A 19,238-nucleotide genomic window follows, 5' to 3' on the forward strand; every position below is an offset into this window, starting at 1 on the left:
CTTATTCCCATAATACAAGAACTAGGGGTCACCAAATGAAATTAATAGGCAGCAGGTTTAAAACAAATAAAAGGAAGTTCTTCACGCAGCACACAGTCAACTTGTGGAACTCCTTGCCTGAGGAGGTTGTGAAGGCTAGGACTATAACAATGTTTAAAAGGGGACTGGATAAATTCATGGTGGCTAAGTCCATAAATGGCTATTAGCCAGGATGGGTAAGAATGGTGTCCCTAGCCTCTGTTCGTCAGAGGATGGAGATGGATGGCAGGAGAGAGATCACTTGATCATTGCCTGTTAGGTTCACTCCTTCTGGGGCACCTGGCATTGGCCACTGTCGGTAGACAGATACTGGGCTAGATGGACCTTTGGTCTGACCCGGTACTGCCTTTCTTATGTTCTTATGTAAAAACATGAATATTTTCAAATCACTGACTCAAAAAGCCAGCCAGCCCAAAAGTCCACATTATCTAGTCAGCGTGAACACAGTTCTCTTCTAACTCCTGAACACAGTTTTCTCCTAACACGGGTGCCCCCCACATAGTCCCATCTCCCTTAGATCCCCTTCAGTTTCAGTAGATACTCCTTCCTGTATCCTCTGATTTTCCATTCTAATGCAACTCTGGAATCCCACCATAATCACTGCAGGCAACTGCTGACACCCCAAATTTCCCCTCACTCCAAGCTTCTTCAGACACTGCTGATACCCCCTTCTGTAGGCTCACCCCCTCCAAACACCCTCTCCCCTGAGGCCTTGTTCCATTACCTGCCCATTCAGTGCCGGTAGCCACCACCCCACGGCCCTACAAATGTCACCTACTGCTGCTACCCCTCAGCTCCCCGCCCCCAAGTCCCCTCTCAGGCTGCTTCTCCCCCCGGACCTCCCCCCATCCACTCCAGTACGCTTCCCCCCAACCGCCCCGGCACCGCCCTCCCGCAATCAAGCCCCTGCCCCCCAGACTCCACTCCCACCCCGGGCTCCCTCCCAGCCACCGAGCCCCCCAGCCGGGCTCCCCCCAGCCCCCGAGCTCCGTTCCGCCAGGCGCCCCGCCCAGGCCGTGTCACTCACCCTTTGTAGTAGGCTTTCACCCGGACCTGGTGGGCGCTATCCCCGCCGAGGCTACTCCCGCCCAGCGTCGGGTGGGACATGATGGTGGTGGTGCTGGTGCTGCCGCCGCTACTGTCCCGCTGAGTCGGCATCTCCCCGGCCCCCCGAGGCGCCAGAGGAGCAGTAAGGGAGGAAACGAACGACTCCGAGAGCGGCCCCCGTAGTGGCACAAACAGCGCAGCGCAGCGCACAGGCTTCAGGAAGCTCTTCCGTCCCGCCTCTGGCCGGCCGCTACGAGCGCCTCAGAGTCAGCCCCGCCCGTGACGGGCCGAGCCAAGGGTCCATACCCGGAGGCAGGGACAAACCATTTCTCGGAGGGAAGCAAGATGAGGAGAAACCAGTCTGGTGAGGGGAGGAGGCGGGATCAGCCTACTCTCCACAGCAACGGGGGGGACACACGCCACTACTTGCGGCGAGAGCAGGAAGAGACCACCCACCCAATCCTCCTATCAATTGCCTCCTCCGTCTCCTCCAGTGCGCACCTGTTGAGGGGACTGTTCTACGCTGTTAGGACGGAAGTGGGGGGAAACAAACACGAATCTCCTTAACCAGGCACCGAAGCGATTCAGCCGAAGACCAACTGTGCAGAAAAAGACAGGCGCTCTCACCACCTTCTCTCGCATCCTGTAACGTGAAGGCGCGCAACAGCATTGATGTCGCTACTATCTGCAGTTGGTATAGTCCACAGCTTTCTGGGGGTATTACAGCGGAACAGGCAAAAGCCATACGGAATTCTGGGGCTTGTAGTCACTAAGCTTCAGAATCAGGGGGCATGCGCTGCGGCTGTTCCCTATCCTTGCCATGGTTGAGTAGTATGTGTAGGTGACGTGTGTCGAGGGTGTTAGGATTTTATAGGGAAGGATCTGCCTGGGGTGGAATAGCAGCCTCTGATAGAGGTTTCTTAAGGTTGTAGTGCTCTTCACTTGGAGGAGTTAAGGATGGGGAGCTTGTAGGTTGTTCCAGAACAACTGCTACTTCCTCCTCTTCCTCATCATCATCACTCATGTGGTGCGTGAAGTCAAGGCGATCACTCTGTTGTTTAAAGTTAAGCACATGCTTGAATGCTTTGCTGGATTTTAGCCTAATCCAATTCTTACTTTAATGCAGTGTCATTGTAGCCTTATTGGTCCCAGAATACTACAGAGATGAAGTGAGTGAGGTAACATTTTTTTTATTGGGCCAACTTCTGTTGGTGAGAGAGTCAAACTCTGTGTAAGCTGGAAAGCTCACTCTCTCACCAACAGAAATTGGTCCAATAAAAATGTTACCTCACCTGCCCTGTATCTCTCTATGTATTTTAATGGTAATATATCAGTTGTTTTGGGAGCAGAAGTGACACCTAGAGCAGCACTTGCTGAAACCCACTGCAAAAATCCTTTTTTTAGCACACTTATATGATTTACCACTGTTTTGAGGTTATGGTTAATTAATGGGGGTTTGAATTCAACAAATGATTGAAACCTGCATGCAGGTTTCACACTGTTCACTACAGCATTCAGGTGCAACAGGATAGAGTGTCAGCAACAATTTGCTAGGATAATCTACTCAAGTTTTCAAGGGAGACAAGTAATTTGGTGAGGAGTGTTCTGCAGTACTGTAGAATACTCAGGAAACCTCTGTGATCTATTCTCATTCCTCCCAACTCCCCCCCCCCCCCCCACACACACACACACACTCATATGGGTGTAATTTTAAACTTATTTCTTTAGGCAGCAAAACAGGTCATCAATAATTTACCACAAGGAAACATAGAGCTATGGTAGCTCTTTGTCTAAATTATTTCTTTTAAGCAATCTTACCATTAGAGGTTTCTAGATCTGTTTTTTCTTTCCTGACAATCAGCTACAGACCTTGTTCCTGCTGCCACTGCTTTTAGGTAGGTGGAATGAAATATTATAGGATAATTTAACAGTTTGTGACAAGCCGGTCAGTGCACTTGTTAATCACCTCCAGAGGAAAAACAAAGGGGAATCCACCCATTCAGCTATGGACCTAACCTAATTTAGAACTTCCATTCACCATCATTCAACAAACAAATAAGGTCTGGTCTACATTTAAAAATTAGGTCAACATTGCTACATTGGTCAAGGGTGTGAAAAATCCATTCCTTGACTGATGTAGCTATGCTGACCTAACTGCCAGTGTAGACACAGCTATGTCTTCTTCTGTCAACGTAGCTACTATCTTTTGGAGAGGTGGTGTTCCTACACCAATGGGAAAAACCCATTCCCTCGGTGTAGGCTGCATCTACACTACAAGGTAATGCCAGTATAACTACAGCAATTTAGCTATGCTGATATAGCCTCTGTAGTATAGCCCTTCCCTAAAATTTGCATTTACTAGACCTCAAATAATATAGGGTGACAATATCTGTAATTAAGGGCTAGTCTACACTGGCAGTGCTAAAGCAGTGCTGCGGCAGCGCTTTAATGTGCCTTGTGTGGTCACGGCATAGCGCTGGGAGACAGCTCTCCCAGCACTCGAAAAAAACCACCTCAACGAGGGGCGTAGATCCCAGCACTGGGAGCCATTATTTACACTAAAAGCAGCAAGGAGTCCTGTGGCACCTTATAGACTAACAGAAGTTTTGGAGCATGAGCTTTCGTGGGTGAATACCCACTTCGTCGGATGCATGCATCCAATATTCACCCACGAAAGCTCATGCTCCAAAACTTCTGTTAGTCTATAAGGTGCCACAGGACTCTTTGCTGCTTTTACAGATCCAGACTAACAGGGCTACCCCTCTGATTATTTACACTGGCGCTTTACAGCGTGTTTTTTCACACCCCTGAGTGACAAAGTTGCAGGTGCTGTTAATTGCCAGTGTAGACAAGCCCTTAGTCAAACACATGCTTTATCTACTGCTTCTTCAAGCTCCCAGTATGTTATTTTCTAGTTCATTCTCTATTGTTAATTTACTACCTTTTCTGGGAGGGGAATCAAGTGACTGAAGCCAATTAGCTTTGATAAGAAAACAGTTGTTTCCTGGGGAATGATTACAAATCTAGTTGCTAACTACCTGGAACAAGATTTTAACCCTTGGCTTGCCAGGCATCCAGACAAAATCATCCTGCCATGCTTCTGTAATGCAAAATCTTAAATTATCTCACTCTATCATTGTATCACTGACAGACCAACCAACCTGATGACCCATATGGTATGATCCATAACAATTTAACAGAAGGCATTACAATTGTAATCAAGTCAATCTACTTGTATGTAAATTTCAAGATGTATTAGACCAGGGGTTCTCACAATAAATTTTTTGGTGGCCTCAGAGTACAGCCACCAACTCTTGCTGGTGGCCGTTCTGACAATTTTTCCTAAAATACTTAACTTTAGGAAAAACAAATAAATATGCATATATACATGTCCAAATCATTGTAATTTATTTTTGCAGAGGCTTTTTTTGCAGACTCAATAATTAAAAATAATGTACAGTTGTCTCTGTTCTTTACTGGACCTAAACAGAATAGAAACACAAATAAGGTGTTTTGCACATTCTTGTCTCTTTTGTTGTTTGTTTTGCTTTTTGTTTGCTTTTTTAAAAGACTTGCTAGCTAGTAAGTCTGCTGCTGCAAAAAGTAATATTTGTTATCAATTTGTTATCAATTTGTACTGTATATCAACTTCCACAGCAGATTTACCAGCTAGCTGGGAGGCTGTGAAAAGTGATAACAAACATACAAATACCAATTTTCACAGTAGACTTACTCAGCTCTGGCAAGCAAGGGGACAAATTAAGCCCTGGATGGGAAGGTGGGTAAGGAGACAGCAGGGGCGAAAGGCAATGGATGGGGAGCAGGGGAGGAGGTGTGGGCCAGAGGTTATGTGTGGGGGGGGGCGTGAGCTGAGGGCTGGCACCCGCAGCCAGGGTCCAGGGCTGGTGCCCAAACCCCCATGACCAGAGCCTGCTACTCGCCACCCCAGGGCTGAAGCCCGAGCCTCACTGCCCCTGGGAAGGTGGGGAACTCACACTGGATGCCTGTTCCTTTGGCATTTGTGGCTCCAGAGGGAGGGGCAGTGCCAAACCCCTGCTGATAGCCTTGGGGGAGGGGCCACTGCTTTGCACCTCACCCCCACCCCCTAATCACTGCCCAAGAGGCTGTGGCCGCAAGAAAAGCCCCTGGTGGCCACATTTGAGAAATGCTTTACTAGACTAGCAATCATCAACTCATTCATTTGTAGTAAAAGAAATGAAAGGTAGACACTAAATGTATTTGTCTGTGGGCTTGTCTACATTACCCACTGGATTGGTGGGCAGCAACCAATCCAGTGGGGGTCGATTTAACGTGTCTAGTCTAGACATGATAAATCAACCTCCGAGCGCTCTCCCGTCAACTCCGGTACTCCACTAGGGCGAGAGGCGCATGTGGAGTTGGCAGGAGAGCGTCAGCTGTCGACTTACCACAGTGAAGACAACACGGTAAGTAGATCTAAGTATGTCGACTTCAGCTACGTTCTTCACGTAGCTGAAGTTGCATAACTTAGATCGATCCCCTTTCCAGTGTAGACCAGGCCTCTGTTTATCTATATCTTGTTAGAAGTTTAACAATGTAATCAGATTAGCTTGTAGATGCTAATTTCCTTTCATTACTTAATTACCTTAATTATGTATGCAACTGTGTCCAGTTAACCTTAAGACCAAATATGTAGGATACTGCAGGAAAATAATAATATTATCCACACTGTCTTCTAATTATAACATAGTTAAACTGGGCTGTCGATTAATTACAGTTAACTCGCGTTTAACTAAAAAAAATAATTAATTGTGATTAAATTGAGATTAATCGCAGTTTTAATGCACTGTTAAACAATAGAATACCAATTGAAATTTACTAAATATTTTGGATGTTTTTCTACATTTTCATATACATTGTATTCTGTATTGTAATTGAAATCAAAATGTATATTATTTTTTATTACAAATATTTGCACTGTAAAAATGATAAATATAAGAAATAGTATTTTTCAATTCACCTCATACAAGTACTGTAGTGCAATTGTGAAAGTGCAACTTACAAATGTAGATTTTTTTTGTTACATAACTGCACTCAAAAACAAAACAATGTAAAACGTCAGTGCCTAGAAGTCCACTCAGTTCTACTTCTTGTTCAGCCAATCGCTAAGACAAAGAAGTTTGTTTACATTTACAGGATATAATGCTGCCCTCTTCTTATTTACAATGTCACCAGAAAGTGAGAACAGGCATTTGCATGGCACTTCTGTAGTTGGCATTGCAAGGTATTTATGTACCAGATATGCTAAACAATCATATGACCCTTCATGCTTCAGCCGCGATTCCAGAGGACATGCTGATAACACTCATTAAAAAAATGATGTATTCATTAAATTTGTGACTAAACTCCGTGGGGGAGAATTGTATGCCCCCTGCTCTGTTTTACCTGCATTCTGCCATATATTTCATGTTATAGCAGTCTCAGATGATGACACAGCACATGTTTATTTTAAGAACACTTTCACTGTAGATTTCACAAATCCTAAGAAGGTACCAATGTGAGATTTCTAACTAGCTCAAGGTTTAAGAATCTGAAGTGCCTTCCAAAATCTAAGAGGGACGAGGTGTGGAGCATGCTTTCAGAAGTCTTAAAAGAGCAACACTCCGATGCGGAAACTACAGAACCCGACAGAACCGAACCACCAAAAAAAATGATCAATCTTCTGCTGGTGGTATTTGACTCAGATGATGAAAATGAACATGCATTGGTCGGGATTGCTTTGGATTATTATTGAGCAGAACCCATCATCAGCATGGATGCATGTAGCAATGAATGAAGCCAAGTCAGTCAGTCTATTCTGGTGGAGTGCCGTGGAGCCGCCCCCAACGGGGCTGTCCACGTCTATTTATTATAAGTGGTTACATAAATCATTCTATTATGCGCATGTGCTAACATAATCCAACTACTTCGCCCCCTCCCCTGATTGGTGCCTTATGCCCTGTGTATTCCAGTGGTATGCACCTGGTCGGCGCTTTATCTGTGTGTCTCCTGATCGGAAGTGTGGGGGTGTGGGAATCACTTCAGCCGCTCTAAATCCGGGGGCGGCATTCCAACCCCCTTAGCGCTTAGGAAGTGTAACGTTCCTACATCCCCTCCTTTTCTGTTTTATCGACCCGTGCCTGGTCCGCATGTTTCATGATTCTATGGGCATACATGATGGCTTGGAATGTAGGCAGGGGTTTGCGCCGACAGGGTGTATAGCACATCCTAATATTATTAAGAAATACACTGAGCAAAGCAACAAAAACCAATCAAGCAGGCGATAACGATCAAAGCATATTGCAAAACAGTTCGGACCCATCCCATGGATGGCAGCCACGCCCAAAGGTCATCCCACCATGGTGGGTTCCTGTCCTGCTAAATATATTGTGCCAATTCTTGGAGGTTATCCATGTGTGCATGAATCCGTTTAGAATTGTCTGTCAGATTAAAACAACACATGCCATATACCTCCTCACATCCCACATGGCTAAGCAATAGCAGGTAATCAATTACCGCTCTATTATCTAATATAACATTTATAAAATTAAACATCCCCGTTGCATATGCAGCATCGCCTGGTGCCTTACATACTGGGACCAGGCAGGTGCCCAACAGGCCATGCATCTCAGGGGCCTGCTGTAAACAAAAGGAGGATTAATTGGCAAGGATCACAAATCGAGCCCATATATTATAACACATGCGGCTATACAATTCGGGTTCGACCCTAGCCGGTAACATACAAAAACAACACAACAATATGATAAAAAAATTAGCAATCAACAAGCAAAGATAGCAGCAGTAAATTTCTCGGGGGTAGGCTTGGCCTTGTTATTCTCCAGCGTTTGCTGAGCCTGCTGCGCCAGTCGTTTCACCTGCCCCCAGGTAACCTTTGGTGCCGTCTTTGTGGCTCGGCACACTGGAAAGGTCTCGGTTAGGCAGATTAAAGTTGGATATCGGGTTCTTGAGGCTTTGATGCCACGTCATTGTGCCACGGTCGCACATTCTTGGCAGGGACCCACAACGGACCTGTGGGAGTAAGCACAGCGGCATGCCCCCGTCCCCAAATTCTCAATGGAACGGGGCCATACCAATTAGGGTCTGGGCTCTGCCTATATTTGACAGATGGGCATGGGAGCGGGGTTTCCGTCTTAAAATGTCGTTCAGTGGCTGTAAAATTCTGAAAGATATTTAAAATATTTAGGGTAAACAATACTATCGCTAATTGATTTTGCTTGGCTCCCATGGTTGGCCCATCATCCCCCACTGTTTTGTTTTGCTTTTTAGGTACTCTTAAGTGTACGATTGGTCCATTCCACAATGGCTTGACCAGTGGAATTGTACGGAATACCTAAGACGTGGTTAATTTGCCACTGCGTGCAAAAATCCGCAAATCTGTGAAAAATGTAGGCGGGGCCGTTATCGGTTTTTATCTGTCGGGGGCGGCCCATAATGGCCACCGCAGCAAAAACATGATTAATTACATGTTTGGCCTGTTCGCCCCGTTGGGGGGTGGCCCAAATGTAATGAAAATAGGTATCAATGGTAACATGTAAATATTTCCAGAAAAAAAAGAAAAATAAAGCGTAACATCCATTTGCCAAATTTGGTTGGAGTAAAAACCGCGGGGATTAACACCCAGTTTGGAATAATAAAAAAACTTGCACAATAATTACGGGTTTAAACAATACATTGGGCCTGAATCAGGGGGATCTTAAAATGCTTCACTAAAAATTCAGCATTCTAATGAAAAAATGCATGACTATCAATGGAATCCAAAAAGAACAGAATGGGTTAACTGAAAAAATTAAAGAAAAAAAAACGCTGGCCAGTCAAGGACACCCCTTACAAGAACTGAAACTTGGCGGACAGCCAAGAGAAAGGGAGGGCTTGGCGAACAGCCAAGAAGAAGGGGGACTTGGCGAACAGCCAAGAAAAGCTGCAATGAAAACAGCAGGACTCGGCCAGGCAATAGCAAAATATATTAGCCAAAAGGAAAGGGAAAAAATCACCATCTGGGCCCATGAGTCCCCTTGGTGCAGCTGTTTTGGCATAAGAGCCCAATTTTAAACATAAATACTTCCCACATAATCACTATCTATTACCCTGGGGACTATCTAAACGCCATATTTTCCGGCATGGAAACGAGGGAGGATTAGCCCCATCGTGCCCGGGGGCAGGGGTCCAAAAAATTAAATAAAAACCACCACCACCTCCCTGGGGAAAATAAGCTCCCTATCTTTAAAACAAGGAAAAATCATTAAAAAAAACAATCTTTAAAACCTATTATCATAAGCTAATAATCATATGGGATAAAACTGGGATTTGGGGTTCCACACTGCAGGGGTCCCATGGATTGAATGCAGGCGTTAATCGCTCTAAAATCATGGAGCATTCGCCATTTACCAGACCTTTTACTTGATAACAAAAACCGGCGAATTCCAGGGGCTAGTGGATTTTTCCACATGGCTCGCCTGGTATCATTCCTCACATAAGTGATATAATGCAAAAAGCTTCTCCTGGGGCAGTGGCCACTATTCCACCCACACAGGGGTACTGGTTAGCCATACAAGGGAAAGGGCAGTAAACTCAATCATGAATGGTAAAATATGAACAAAATAAATTAACTAAAAAAGGCTGAAAATAAAACACTGGCCTCAAAAACACCACTAGCTACCAAAACTTGGCGAACAGCCAAGAGAAAGGGGGGCCTAACTACACCCAAGCAAAAGCGGCAAAACTTGGCCAGGCACTAACAGCCCCGGCCTCAGTCATAAATAGTAAAATGCAATCCACATTTGCTTAACAAGTCTCTTCCCCATAGGGATACAGCAATATCCATAATATAGGGCTTAAGGAAAATCTCCTTTCCCCCTTCTCTCGGAGTTATAGCAATCCATCGGGTGCTTTTTGTTGAGCAGCCTGCAATCCGCCCACTCCCCAAATGGCTGGCACTTCAAACTTGTCCCAGGTGGACGGCCACTACCAAGCGGAGATGACTGTAACGTCAGCTCCAGTATCTTACCGGTCCCTCAAGGGGGATACCGATAAGCGAGCTGCTTCATTAATTCCCACTGGGCATCAGGATTATCTGCCTGCTCTCGTATAGCGGCGAACTGTCCTGCTCCATACAATTGCTCGGGAGTATAGGCCCCCCCCAATGCCCGCCCCTGTTGAAATTCACTATCCCAAATAACATACTGCGCGGGGCTTAAAGGCATCCTACAAAAATCCTTCCAATCTTGGGGGAGCATGCTATACCCATTTGCAGTCCCTTCTAACATGCCTCGGGTAAAGGTGGATTCCAATCCAGACTCAGTAGCCGCTCGTCTCGCCTCTCGCAGAACAGGATAGGGGAGGCTGTGATCTCCCCTTCAGCCAGCCCCTCTGCGTTGCCAGGGCGATGTGTTACTGGGAACGCAGCCAATAACTTTCTTATCTCCTCAGAGCTCAGTCCTCCCTCCGCGTTTTCCCTCTGTAACATTGCCTGAAAAGGGGACAGCCGATAATTCGGCTGTGAAGAGCCATCTGTACCTGGACATGCATCATGGCAGTCGGGTACCGCCTCAGGCGGCAGAGGGGGCAAGATCAGAGGGTAAGGAGGGGGGGCTGAAGGCGCGGGGGTCAGAAGAATAGCCCTGGATAACGCTCCAACCCTGATTGAATCCAGAGCCTCTGTACATCGCTGCCAAAGCAGGAGCCACTGCACCGCGGCTCTAGGCTCCGCGTGCAGTGTCGCCCCTATCTTTATCCAATCATCTACTGACAGTGACCCGTGATCCGGGTACCAAGGACATTGGCGATTGATTTCAATTAATAGCTTTTCTAACTGACCCAGGGAAACTGGCCTGCCAGTTTGTCGTATAATATCTTGCAGCTCTTTCGCATGAAACTTCTGCTGAGCTGACAATTTCCCACCCATACTCACGAAACGGGGCTATTTAGCGAGGGTCGATGCATCGAATGCTTTTCCAGCCGGTGAGCAGGGGGTATCACGTCGGGGTCACCAGATGTAGCAATGAATGAAGCCAAGTCAGTCAGTCTATTCCGGTGGAGTGCCGTGGAGCTGCCCCCAACGGGGCTGTCCACGTCTATTTATTATAAGTGGTTACATAAATCATTCTATTATGCGCATGTGCTAACATAATCCAACTACTTCGCCCCCTCCCCTGATTGGTGCCTTATGCCCTGTGTATTCCAGTGGTATGCACCTGGTCGGCGCTTTATCTGTGTGTCTCCTGATCGGAAGTGTGGGGGTGTGGGAATCACTTCAGCCGCTCTAAATCCGGGGGCGGCATTCCAACCCCCTTAGCGCTTAGGAAGTGTAACGTTCCTACAGATGCATGTCCATTGGAATGGTGGTTGAAGCATGAATGGACATATGAATGAATCTTTAGCGAATCTAGCACATAAATATCTTGCGATGTCGGCTACAACAATGCCATGCGAACACCTGTTCTCACTTTCAGGTGACATGGTAAACAAGAAGGAGGCAACATTATCTCCTGCAAATTGTAACTAAACTTGTTTGTCTGAGCGACTGGCTGAATAAGAAGTAGGACTGAGTGGACTTGTAGGCTCTAAAGTTTTACATTGTTTTATTTTTGAATACAGGGGTTTTTTTGTACATAATTCTACATTTGTAAGTTCTACTTTCATGATAAAGAGATTGCACTACAGTACTTTGTATTAGGTGAATTGAAAAATACTATTTCTTTTGTTTTTTACAGTGCAAAATATTTGTAATCAAAATAAATATAAAGTGAGCACTGTACACTTTGTATTCTGTGTTGTAATTGAAATCAATATAATTTGAAAATGTAGAAAAGATCCAAAAATATTTAAATAAATGGTATTCTATTATTGTTTAACACTGTGATTAATCACAATTAATTTTTTTAATCACTTGACAGCCCTAGTTATAATGAAAGACCAGCTACTTGCTTTATGTGAATGAGTGTAACTAGTTTACCTGGGTATGCATAGGAAGTAGAAGATTAGCTTCAAAGCAGTGGTCCACATACTATATGCATAGCCTATTCTTTCTCGGGGGAAGGCCCTGCTGTGACAATTTCTGTTAGGAGGCTTGTCAGTCTGCTAGAAGAGCTATAAATAGGGCCCTACCAACTTCAGGGACCATTTTGGTCAATTTCATGGCCAGAGAGTTTAAAAATTAGTCAGTTTAACGATTTCAGATGTTTAGATCCAACCCAAAATGGGATAATGGGGCGGGGAGGCGGGGGAGCTTGAAAGTTGGAGGAGGAGGGTCACAGAATTGCCACCCTCACTCAGGGTGGGTGCAAGGATGTTTTATGCCCTAGGTGAAACTTCCACCTTGCGCCTCCCCCCTCAGCTCTGTGACAGCCCTCTGCTCTAAGGTGCCCCCCCGTGGCAGCTCCCCACCTCCACCCCTCTGCCCTGAGGGCCCCCTGCCCCACGGCAGCTCCCCGCCCCAGCTCACCTCTGCTCCACCTCCTCCCCGAGCATGCCATCGCCGCTCCACTTCTCCCGCCTCCCAGGCTTGTGGCGCCAATCAGCTGTTTGGCGCCGCAAGCCTGGGAGGGAGAGAAGTAGAGCGGGGCAGCCCTCCCTTACTTGCTGCTGGCGGCCCTCCCTGCAACCCCCTGCCCCAGGTCCTGCCACCTAAATGCTGATGATTACCAGGATGGCCGAAGATCCGGCCACTGCGGTCGCCACTGAAGGACCCAAAAGGCCGCCCCCCAAATGCTAGTGCCCTAGGCGACCGCCTAGGTCGCCTAATGGGTTGCACCAGCTCTGCCCTCACTTCTATGCACCTGCCTAATGGGTTGCACCTGCCCTGGCCCCGGTGCATGCCACTTGCACTCCAGTGCCACTCCAGCTAAGCGCCGCCAGGCCAGAGCCTGCACCCAGAACCCTTCCTGCACCCCGCCCCCCCCGCCCTACCCTGCATCCTACCTGCACCCAACCCCCTGCCGCACCCCTCCTGCACCTCAACCCCCTGCCCTGAGCCCCCTCCTGCACTCCGCACCTCCTTCTGTGGTCATGAGTCACAAAAATATCATCACTGAATGTGTGATATCAAAGGGGAAATTAATATATTATATACATTTGTTCAACAATAAAAATAGATTAGTTGCATTTCTATAGTGCCTTCTATCCAAGGATCTTAAAATACTTACAAATTAAAGTGATTTACAAATGTTAACTAATTTACCCCTCAACATCTCTGAGAGGAACATTTAATTATACAGATTTAATGATGGGAAAACTGAGGCCTGGTCTACACTAAGGGGTGGGGGTCGAACTAGGGTATGCAAGTTCAGCTACGCGTAGCTGAACTCGAAGTACCCTAGTTCGACTGACTTACCCGTCCAGACGCGGCGGGGTCGAACTCCGCGGCTCCAAGGTCGACTCCGCCACCGCCGTTTGCGGTGGTGGAGTTCCGGAGTCGACCGGAGCGCGCGGGGAGTTCGAACTATCGCGTCTTGATTAGATGCGATAGTTCGAACTCCGAGAAGTCGAACTCACCGCGTCGACCCGGACGGTGAGTATAGACCTACCCTGAGTGCAAAGCCTTGGGGGCCTTCCTCTCGCCTTGGGCTGAGCCAGGAACCCTGCAATGCCCAGGGGGCAGCAGCGCCCCCAGGTCCTCTCTGCACCGCCTGCCCCCGGCATCAGCCTCTGGCCCCTGGCAGCACTTGCGGGAGGATTCTCTGCAGCTTGAGGTCTTCAAACCACCATTTGAGGACTTCAGTAACTCAGACATAGGTTAGGGGTTTGTTACTGAAGTGGATGGGTGATTATCTGTGGCCTGCACTGTGCAGGAGGTCAGACTAGATGATCATAATGGTCCCTTCTGACCTTAAAGTCTATGAGTTTCAGAGTTGTCGACCTCTTGCAAGTCTCATTAATTTCAGGGGGAGATGTGAAGGCTGGTACCTCTGAAAATCAGGCATTAAGTGACGTGCACGATGTGAGCCAAGGACAGGGTTGGGAATGGAATCCAGGTTTCCCTTTACCTCAGTCCCATGCTCTAGCTACCCTCCAATTCTGACCAGCCTGTCTCCTGTAAAAAGAACAGGAGTACTTGTGGCACCTTAGGGTAGGTCCATACTTACCGCGCGGGTCAACGCGGTGAGTTCGATTTCTCGGAGTTCGAACTATCACGTCTAATCAAGACGCAATAGTTCGAACTCTCCACGCGCTCCGGTCAACTCCGGAACTCCACCGCCGTTGTCGACCTTGGAGCCGCGGACTTCGACCCCGCCGCGTCTGGACAGGTAAGTCAGTCGAACTAAGGTAGTTCGACTTCAGCTACGCTATTCACGTAGCTGAAGTCGCGTACCTTAGTTCGACCCCCCCCCGTAGTGTAGACCAGACCTAAGGTGCCACAAGTACTCCTAGGCTGTATCCACAAAAAGAACAACAGGGCTGCTACTCTGCAACCTGTCTCCTGTGCCCTCTTTAGATAGTCTCAAAAACAAACATTGGGAGGGAGTGCAATTGTGTTGGGCTAAAGCACAGCCACCATTTTACCATGACCCGTGATAACCTTTCATGGGCCCTGGCTGGAGGCAATTTTGGGACACGGGACTTAATTAAAACTCCCATGATCCTGGGCCAGGGCTATTAGCCCTCCGCCTCTCACGCCCCCTTTAAGTCTGTGGCGACTTAGGGTACGTCTACACTTACCTGCCGGTTCGACGCGGAGAGTTCGACTTTTTGGAGTTCGAACTATCGCGTCTGATCTAGACGCAATAGTTCGAACTCCGGAAGCGCCGCGGTCGACTCCGGTACTCCACCTCAGCAGAAGGAGTTGGCAGAGTTGACGGGGGAGCCGCGGAGTTCGACCCCGCCGCGTCTGGACGGGTGAGTAGTTCGAACTAGGGTACTTCGAATTCAGCTACGCTATTCACGTAGCTGAATTTGCGTACCCTAATTCGAACCCCCTTCTTAGTGTAGACCAGGCCTTAGGGTAGGTCCATACTTACCCGCCGGGTCGACGCGGAGAGTTCGGCTTCTCGGAGTTCGAACTATCGCGTCCGCGTCTAAACTAGACGCGATAGTTCAAACTCCGGACGCGCTCCCGTCGACTCCGGAACTCCACCGCCGTTGTCGACGGGGGAGCCGCAGACTTCGATCCCGCAGCATCAGGATGGGTAAGTCAGTCGAACTAAGGTAGTTCAGCTACGCTATTCACGTAGCTGAAGTCGCGTACCTTAGTTCGACCCCCCCCAGTGTAGACCAGGCCTCAGGAGAAGCTTATTGATAACACAAGCTGTCGGCTGGGCGGCGTGAGGGGAGCAGGACTCGGAGGAGCAGCTGTCTGCCACACTATGGCGCTCACACAGATCCGAGGACCGCGGTGCTAGGTGAGGTACCTGCCGCCGTGGGGCGGGACGTCTGGAGTCGGGGACTCACAACTCCCCCTTTCCCCCGACTCCGAGCGCCCGGCGGCGGGGCGCATGCGCAATGCCTCCCCGTGAGGGAGGAGAGAAGATGGCGGAAGCGGAGTGAGTAATTCGGTCGAGGCGAATCCGGTCCTGCTGGGGTGGATGGGGGAGGGGGAAGCGGCTGCGGGCGGGGCCGGGCCGGGAACTGGGATTTGATAACGCGGCGACCTTGGTCCACTGTCATGCAGGGAGCTGTTCCCCTGTCCCGTCTGACAGCGGGTGCCAGGCGGGGCATCGTCGGGCGCTGGGCCACGGGCCCCTCCTGGCTCTAGGGCGCCTGCCTGCTACGCTGCCCCCAGCAGGGGCCCCATCTTGGCCAGCCCGCCCCACTGAGGGGGCGGTGGCAGAGTGGGTGACCTGAGGGGGCGGTGGTGGGTGGCCTGGCCCAGAGGTGGCAGCGTCATGGTGGGAGGCTGTATAGCGCTGGGGTCATGGGGTGGGTAGCTCAGGGCTGCGCTGTGGTGTGTCTGAAAGCGGGTGGTGGCACGGGGAGGGCAGTGACGGTGTGTGTGTGTTTCTACCACAGGGCAATCTGCTGAGGGCACGGCGTGGGGGTGGGGGAGGGTGGAGACTGCTGGGGTGACTAGGCCTCATCAGGCAGTTTCATGGACTCTGTTAAGCTTACTTGGGTTTGTGATTAACCTGCATAGGATCTTCTTGGCAAAATTGAGGTACCACCGGATATAACTGAACAGGTATCACACTGTCCCCTTAACACTGTGGTTCTACTGGTTCCTGGTGTTTGATGCCTCTGTCATCTGGTAATTTTTTGGGTTCACTTAGTTGTTTGTTGCTTGGGTTGCTCCAAATTCTAGTCTAAGGCTATGTCTACACGAGAGCAGTGGTTCTCAAAGCCGGCCCACCGCTTGTGTAGGGAAAGCCCCTGGCGGGCCGGGCCAATTTGTTTACCTGATGCCTCCACAGGTTCAGCCGATCGTGGCTCCCACTGGCCGCGGTCCCCCACTCCAGGGCAATGAGGGCTGCGGGAAGGGTGGCTAGCACATCCCTCAGCCCGCGCCGCTTCCCACAGCCCCCATTGACCTGGAGTGGCGAACCGCGGCCAGTGGGAGCTGCGATTGGCTGAACCTGCGGACACGGCAGGTAAACAAACTGGCCCGGCCCACTAGGGGCTTTCCCTGAACAAGTGGTGGACCAGCTTTGAGAACCACGGCACTAGAGAGGCAGCTGTGCCACTGTAAGTTCTCTCATGTAGCTGCTCTACGCGAACGGGATCAAGTCAGTCTTATAAAGGGACTTTGGTTTCAACCTTCAATATGGAGAGGTTATCCTCTGCATCATAAATTATCACCCACTTGCTGAACTGATTCTGGATTCCAGCCTCTTCAGCCCCCAAAATACAAATTTCTCAAAAATTATAGGTCTCTGTCACTTGAGCTAACAAAAAATCATGTTCGCTGTCGCCTAATGAAATACCTGTAGTTCTTTCTGTGCTGCAACCAATCAATAGAGAAGTTAGTGTTCTCTTTTTCTTTCACACACACATAAAATGTCCAAATGTTGCTTCCATTGCTATTGTTTGTAATGTGATAGTACCTAGGTGCCACCAATGAAGGACCCTGTTCTGTTAAGCCCTATCCACACAATCAGTGGCAAAAACACAAGAGCAGGGTTGATTTGAGTGAGTAATGTGCACAGTGGGTTTAAGAATGGATCTCAAACTAAACATAACAAAAACTGCATAATTATAGTATGTTTTCTTCATATAATTATTGAATTAATTTTCAACAAATTAATGCTAGGGAAAGTTGGAAGAATAATAAAGCTTTTTTTTTTTTTTTTTTTTAAGCATATGGAACCATTTAAGCTAGGGTGACCAGATGTCCTGTTTTTAAAGGGACGGTCCCATTTTTTGTGACTTTTTCTTATATAGGTGCCTATTACCACCCCATTTTGTTTTTTCAAAATTGCTATCTGGTTACCCTTATTTAAGATAAAGGAGTAACTATTATCTCACAGAAATAGTAGCCTTTTGGCCTCTTGTGGATTAGCCACTAGAGGCAGATGCATCACACACATAGCCAGTGTTGTAGCTCCAAAATACTTATCAATTAGGAAAATTAAACATCGAGTGATTCCCTATATTCATGATAACTTAGTTGAATGATACAAGATTCTGCTCAAATCGGAAAGAGAAATTTTAAATGTAAATGTTTCATTGAAGTGCACCCAAGATCCTGCACAGGAGGGAGATACAATACTGTACAGTTTGCCTTTATATTAATTGCCTTCTTACCTGTTACATTTTTTTTCTTAATATTGAATGATACTGGCATGTGCACATAGGGCTGTTGTCCTCTGCTGGAGAGTATCAGAACTGGTCAGCTTTGTACCATAAGCCCTATACATAACACCTAACTCTTACATATCATTTTTCCATTAATAGATCTCTAAGCACTTTGCAAACAAGTATAATTATTCCCATTTTACAGATGGAGATTCTCTTTTAGCTCAAGTGGTAAGAGGCCTATGCTTTTGGAGCAAGAATTCTGAGTTATTTTCCCACTACTGCCATGAGATTGCCAATGGCCATGGCAAGCAGCATAGTGGCAAGTGTGAAGTCCTAGCTTATCATGTTTGTTAGAATTTATTGATTATTACAAGTTATGTGCTGTAAGATAGCACTCTACAGAGCTTTGTGATGATCTTAGAATGCAGTTTGTCTGCAACTTTCTATAAAGGACTGCCTTTTTGTGCTCTGCTACCTTCTCTTAAAAACATAAAGTAAAAGAAAAAGTATGTTCTCCCATGATCCTGCTCCTTCCAGAAATAGCAGCCCTGCTCTCTATTGTTGCTTCGACCATACTGAAACAAAAAATGGAACAAAAATGTTAACTCCACCAGAAACTCAATAGTGAGTTTATTTAAATTTTAAACAAGACTTCTATGAAGAGAAGTCATCTTCTACAGAAGAAAGAAAGAAAGAAAGAAAGGTTGGTTAGGAAAGCTGAGGAGATCTGCATTAAGTGAATGGAATCTGCTATTTCAGGTAGTGGGTAAAGAGAGGCCAGAATGGATAAGAAGACTCCCTTCATACAATACTGCTCTTCTTTATAAGGCAGCAGAGAAGTAAAAGCAGTTTTCCCACTGTCTTGTCTCCTGAGGGCAAAAGTGAACCACCAATTATTTTTGTTTCAGAAACTTTATCTTGGTGCAGGTGAATGATGTGAGTAGACTCATAGACCTTAAGGTCAGAAGGAAGGGACCATTATGATCATATAGTCTGACCTCCTGTACAATGCAGGCCACAGAATCTCACACAGCCACTCCTGTAACAAACCCCTAACCTATGTCTGAGGTATTGAAGTCCTCAAATCGTGGTTTGAAGACCTTAAGCTGCAGAGAATCCTCCAGCAAGTGACCCGTGCCCCATGCTGGAAGGCGAAAAACCAACAGGGCCTATGCCAATCTGCCCTGGAGGAAAATTCCTTCCCGACCCCAAATATGGCGATCAGTTAAACCCTGAGCATGTGGGCAAGACTCACCAGCCAGCACCCAGGAAAGAATTCTCTGTAGTAACTCGGATCCCACCCCATCTAACATCCCATCACAGACCACTGGGCATACTTACCGCTGATAATCAAAGATCAGTTGCCAAATTAATTGCCAAAGTTAGGCTATCCCATCATACCATCCCCTCCATAAACTTAGCAAGCTTAGTCTTAAAGCCAGATATGTCTT

The 19,238-nt window shown here is 47.5% G+C and overlaps 2 protein-coding genes across 11 annotated transcripts in view; one reads left to right on the forward strand and one right to left on the reverse strand.

Moving 5' to 3' along the window:
* The window catches only part of PRKCI (protein kinase C iota), a 52,482-nt gene extending 51,055 nt beyond the window's left edge, over positions 1–1,427 (reverse strand). Inside the window, exon 1 of the mRNA XM_039487340.1 lies at positions 1,067–1,427. Within this exon, the coding sequence (XP_039343274.1) occupies positions 1,067–1,197 (131 nt within the window). The 5' untranslated portion in view covers positions 1,198–1,427. The remainder of the gene's footprint in view (positions 1–1,066) is intronic.
* Positions 1,428–1,687: 260 nt separating this feature from the next.
* The window catches only part of PHC3 (polyhomeotic homolog 3), a 114,967-nt gene continuing 97,416 nt past the window's right edge, over positions 1,688–19,238 (forward strand). For 3 of the 10 annotated variants that reach the window (XM_039487327.1, XM_039487337.1, XM_039487328.1), the window contains exon 1: positions 15,474–15,599. In XM_039487327.1, coding sequence (XP_039343261.1) covers positions 15,559–15,599 — 41 coding nt within the window. In that variant the 5' untranslated portion in view covers positions 15,474–15,558. The other 7 variants (XM_039487332.1, XM_039487331.1, XM_039487333.1 and 4 more) reach the window with 7 other exon arrangements.

Source organism: Mauremys reevesii, linkage group 9 (genome assembly GCF_016161935.1).
Source record: "Mauremys reevesii isolate NIE-2019 linkage group 9, ASM1616193v1, whole genome shotgun sequence".
Lineage (NCBI taxonomy): Eukaryota > Metazoa > Chordata > Testudines > Geoemydidae > Mauremys > Mauremys reevesii.